This window comes from Vanessa cardui, chromosome 17 (genome assembly GCF_905220365.1).
Source record: "Vanessa cardui chromosome 17, ilVanCard2.1, whole genome shotgun sequence".
NCBI classification, from domain to species: domain Eukaryota; kingdom Metazoa; phylum Arthropoda; class Insecta; order Lepidoptera; family Nymphalidae; genus Vanessa; species Vanessa cardui.
Window position 1 is genome coordinate 11179897 of NC_061139.1, and position 6000 is coordinate 11185896.

The 6000-nt window shown below is 29.7% G+C and overlaps 1 protein-coding gene across 1 annotated transcript; it reads left to right on the top strand.

The window, feature by feature from the left end:
* Window positions 1-2231: 2231 nt before the first annotated feature.
* On the top strand, window positions 2232-3752 carry LOC124537062. Its single transcript, XM_047113775.1, has one exon. The coding sequence runs from the start codon at window positions 2232-2234 to the stop codon at window positions 3750-3752; it is 1521 nt and encodes a 506-aa protein (XP_046969731.1).
* The last annotated feature ends 2248 nt before the right edge of the window (window positions 3753-6000 follow it).

The following is a 6000-nucleotide window of genomic DNA, read 5'->3' on the forward strand; positions in this document are numbered from 1 at the left end:
ATATTCTACTTATATTCATTAGATGTAATACATATCATACATTTACTTGATTACAATGCGTCGTTAAACGATCAGTATATTTCAAAGGTATCACGTAAAAAGGCTTTGTTGTGACAACAATGTCTAATTGATATTTTGTTACTGAATGCCATCGGAAAGAGAATAGGCTTAAATTCGAATAATTTATATTATGTTACATTAATTTTTAAATATCATTATAACATATATGATTTTTGTTATTGTCTAAAATTAGTTACCCGTGCTGGCTTCTCACAAGTTAAAATGTACCGCTGCTAAGACCTCCCTTTTGAAGAGGTTTGGACTCATACCACGCTGCTCCAATGAGAAAGAATTTCATGTAACATGCACATGTAAGGTTTCTCAAGATAAATTACAAGCACATGAAAACTAAGAGATGTTTGCCTGGATTTACAAACGCAAACGCCACCCGACCTGGCCTCCCATGGGAGAAATGCTGATACTAAATATAGTAGAATGTCTAAATTATTTCTTTAATATATTGTCCACACACATATTGTATACCAAAACTTCAAATCACATAATCTATTAAAAAAACCAAATCAAAATCTAAGCATACATAGACACAGACAGCGGTAAGCGACTTTGTTTTATTATATGTAATGATGATTAAGATGAAGATGCAAGATGTTTTAAACAATCTGTTTACATTGTAATAGGATATTGGTTTGCCATTAAACCTCCTTGTTTCTTCAGATATATTCAACAATCATCATCCAGACAATTTATATGAAACCGAAATATATTATACAATGAAACCTTTTTCTTGAAACGCTGCATCTGTGGGGGGAATCATATAAAAACCCCTTAGATGTGTTCGAGTTTATTGCGTCAATACACACAGATGCAACGGGTTAACATTGTTTTATAATGTAGAATGTAATCATGAGTAATATAAACGTAATTATATAAAAAGCAAGCATAAGCTGGTACAATAAATACTAGATAGGATTTTTGATTACTTAATATATAAAAATAACTTGTAATAAATTAGATAAATTGATTTGAAACATTGTAAGAAATTTTAATCATTTTTTACAAAAGAAATCGTTGGAGACTATGATACTTTAATTCTAGTCTCAAGTCTGAATTACGTCTTGCACGAGTATAGTATAAAATAACTAACAGTGCATGATTTTTCACGGCCCATGTCTTCAAGGAAATCTTAATTAAGCACTTATATTTGTAGTTTATTTGACTGCGATTATGCGGAACCCTGGTACATAATATTATACGGATCATTGGGGTTCATCGGGCACATGCTAAGAAACCCTGCACTAATGGTTCGATAAATAATTACATATTACTATATGGGGTGATAAAACATTTTTCTTGTAAAGAAGAGTGGTTAGTTTGTCAATATCAAAACTATTAAGAAATATAAATTCTATGATACGAATATTATTGTATTTATATACAAATCTATTTTTTGTCTGTTTTTTTATACGGATCAAATTGCTATGAAATAACAAAGATAATTATGTATACTTCAATGTGTTGGATACTTTAAGGCCCAATTAACTAATATAAACATATTTAAAAAAAAAACATGAAATAATTTAACGACTTATTACTGTTGCCTATTAATTAATTATATTTGTTTTCCATCGATAAATTCAAATCCTATTTAGGTTAATTTATAATTTCTCTATGGCAACTAATAATGATTCGTTATCCTTAAAAAATCCTAATTATGACCACCTGCCCCCTTTGTTTCATATTTTCTCAGTTATATAACAATATTAAACATAAAATTTAAACCTGTATGTAGAAGCCGGGGAAATCTCTAGTTATATTTGAACATGTTTAAGTTATTCCATTCTTAGGTCAGTCGTATTTTGATCGACATGTCGTACATAGTATTGATAACTATTTTGATACATAATATACAAACCAATGCAAAATTGATTCCTCAACAAAGTGATAATAAAATTTCTCCTCTTGCGACGTGCGTTACAGAAATTTACAATATCCATGAAAACTTTTACAAACTCACACTTGTTATTTACGATACTGAAACTGACGAAAATGATCCGGAAAATATATTTAAAAGAACCATGATAAAAATGGCCATCGAAAACCACATTCCTCTCTTTAAAACTAATAAACTACACGAAATATATGAAATTAAAGATATAAATGAAAGCACGTTGATAATTGTGATTTATTTAAGATCTTGCAATGAATTAACAATGACAGAACCGCGCTCATTTGATATCAAGTTCAAGTATATAATAATAGTGGATACATTTCTAGGAGATGAATGCTCTGATGCTGTAACAACGAAACTATCTGAACTTAATAATTATGATGTAACACTTATCACAGCTGATGGAATACCTGGAAAATATAACTTCCTAACTGTCATACCTGAAATTGATGAAGTTACTTGTAATATCACTGAAACAGTACAAATGAAAGTCATAAACAATTGCACTAATGGTACTCTCGACGATAAGCAATTAACGCATATTTTCCCAGTTAAAGCTCCGTCAAATTTAAAACTGTGCAATTTTAATGTAGGTATGTCTATATTTTATCCTTATTCAATGACAGACGAACCAGATACATTAAAAGAATTCGATGATGGTGGAAACTTCTACGGAGTGGATATCGAGATAATGAAAATTATGGCAAAAAAGTTTAACAGTACTTTGAAGTTACTTTATATTTCAAGAAGCGACTATAATCCAAATCTGCGTAAAGTTTTAGTTCAATACGTACAAAATGAAACTCTGGATGCATACGCTGGTGGAGCATATAGATTATACGGGGATGAAGTTGGTTATTCTGGTATTTATAGTCGACAAACAATTATTTGGGTTTACACTGTGGAACGGAATAGAAGAACCTGGCAATCGCTTATTTTCAAAATGAACGGACTGTATATATTTTTAATAATCTATCAGTGCTATGTGATTTCATGGAATTTAATTTGTAAATTCGATCATCAGACTGTGTCAGTTCTTGATACTTTTGTTTATGGTTGGGGGGCTTTGTTTGGCGGTGTGGATTTACAGGAGGCGAGATCTTTAAAACAAAAGTTTCTTAATATAGTGTATCTGATAGCGTGTTTGCATCTATCAACTTATATCAGCACTCAAATATATTATTACCTCACAATTGATAGACCTCCTCATGTTTACTCATCAGTTGATGAATTAACATCATCAGAGAAAATACCGTATCTAATTCCAAAGGAAAAATACTTTATAGATGATAAGAAACACATCGCGTTTGCCAATACATCTCGACAATGTGAAACGTTTTTAAATTGTGAAGAACTGATGTTAAAAAATGACGGATCGACTATCATTATCGACGCAGAACTGGCTACCTTACAATCCTCATCAGCTGTAAATGACGAAGCGAGAGTTTTGCAAGTACCCGAGTATATATTAGTTGTTTATCATGAAATGATTATAAGGAAAAACAGCACTTTGGTCAAGAAGTTCCAAGAGTACACACAGAGACTGTTTGAATCTGGTATTTGTGAAATGTTGTACGTTCAAGCGATCGGTATAACAGTTGTTGATAGGGCAAAAATAGCGAATCAGAATATTTTGTCTAATAGTTATAGTTGCACGGTAGGCTGTGAAATAACTCTGTCCCAATTAGCTGGTTTTTTCTATATTTGGATGGCTGGATGCTTTATTTCGTGTATTGTTTTTATCATGGAGATTCTAATTAAAATACCTAGTCTCAAACATTAATTATCACTATGAATATGTGTTAATTTTACTGTCCAGAAAATTGTTGCAATTTGGAATGCTACTTTATATTGTGTATCCTCTTTATGTTGAAAATTTTAACAATGTATTTTCTTAGATTAAACTGAATAAGGAGAAATTCCAGCGTATTTCTCCGGGAAAGTATTTGGTTAATTAAAAAGTTAGAAAGTCTCCGTCACTTTTTTTTTTAAGAAAATACTTCCGACGTATGGAAATTATATGCTTGGAATTTCTTCTTCAAAATTAACAAAGGTTGCAGATGGGCCTTATTTTACATTGGGCCCGAATTAACTCAGACAAGAGATATTTCATAATGAAGACCATTGTGGCGTAATAATACAAATTATATTTTAAAAATAAAGAGAGAAAAAAAATTGTTAAGTATAACCTTACAAAATTAAAGATAAAGTTTAGGAAGTATAACCTTACTAAATTGAAAATATGCTTTGTGATAATAGATACTCAAAACTCTGGGTTACGTTGTTAAATTTAAGTAGGCTTTTGACTATGACAAAGGTATATTCGGGATAGCAAATTATCTTAAAATACTAATACAACTCTGTTTCTAATACCAATAAGAACTATTTTGCAATAACAATGGCACCATATGTCTCACTAGTTTTATTCAAAAATGTTTCATCAAGATTTTACACTCTTATACCAATGGTAATACGGTTCATTTTGATATAACATTAAAGGCTTACGTGATTCTGTTGCATATTAGTCTCTGCTGGCTTCAGCTTTCAACTAATGTGCTAGATGTCTAAACAAACGCGTGTTCTGTTTAGGATGATATTATTTCGTGTTTTACATTTGGAAAATGTTTGAGTTGGAATGTTTACTTAATTAATTTTCCCTCTTTATTTACTTTAGTATTATCTGAAATGCATAATAAGGGTAATGCTCCAATGCATGTCTATATTTGCTTGCATTTAATGTCAATATAATTTGTAGTGTGAGTTACAATAAATATATTATACGAGTTTCGTATTGTATTGTTATTATTTTTTTTTTATTTTATAATTTGCTTATATGTTTTATCTTAGTTATGTCTTAATTTGATTTATTAAATAATTGAGTTTGGTTTTTATTTGCGAAGGTTTATGTTGTTTACCTAGAAAGATCTCCTTGAATGTTACCTATATCGAATATTAATTTTAAGTGTTTAGTGATAAGTCGATGGTATGACTTTTACAATTAATTAATATATAAAACTAAATAATAAATATAAATAAACTACTAATAAAAATAAAATACGACGTAACTCTGTCTGCGTGTTAGTTTCTTTTGAATTGAAAAAAAAAATCATAATAATAATTATAAAAATGTGAAAACCGTCAAAGAATCCATTTTTAATGGACCGTATTGTACAAAAATGTACCAACCCACAAATATTTTTTTTAAGGTTAGCATACAATCCTAGTTATAGTGACTTTGTAAATGAGTTTTATTTCATGACATTGTTTTTCTATTTAAGACCTTAATAAGATGTTTTAGTGTTTATGTGGGAATATTATTGCAAACGGAAATAGGGTAGTGAGATATTGTTTTGATGACTCTTGTGGTGTAATCACTCTTAGGACGATATTTCTTTAATACCATATTTGTATCAAAAATTGTTATTTATTGTACGATCCAAGATTGCTTTACAAACTAATCACAATAAGAATATCTAAAAAGCTTTAATATATAGATTTCTTAGTTTTCAACCGACTTCAAAAGGGAGGAGGTTATCAATTCGTCTGTATTTATTTTTGTTACTTCATCATGATTTTATTATTTTTTGTGCCTATCAATAATTTTAATGTGAGCTGGGTGGAACTTAAGTGTGATGTGTAGTATTTTTAATATTTATATAAGTTAAATATATGATGTTGTTAGTTGAAAAAATAAATTATAACTTAAGTAATTTTGCTTGCCATTTGCGCGGGTTATTGTGCTAAGCATTTTGGCATACCAACATTGTACAGTTCAATCCGCAATAAATTGAAATACAGACGAAATTATTTTGAGCATATTATTTTAAGAATACAATGCTATTTTCTTAATGTTTTACATTTTTGTTGTTTAAAATCAGTACATATTTTTATGCTACTTTTTCAGTGTAATATACAAATTCATATACCTGTACTTTCCCGTAAATCCCGCATTTATAAAGCCTCCACCAGGTCCTAGACTCTCTCCAGGCCTCCAACTAATTATTTAACTTCTAACGTGGAATATATTATAG

Bases quoted from the DNA above. Each gene is read 5' to 3' on its own strand.
- LOC124537062 (XM_047113775.1), top strand. From the start codon at position 2,232: ATGACAGAACCGCGCTCATTTGATATCAAGTTCAAGTATATAATAATA.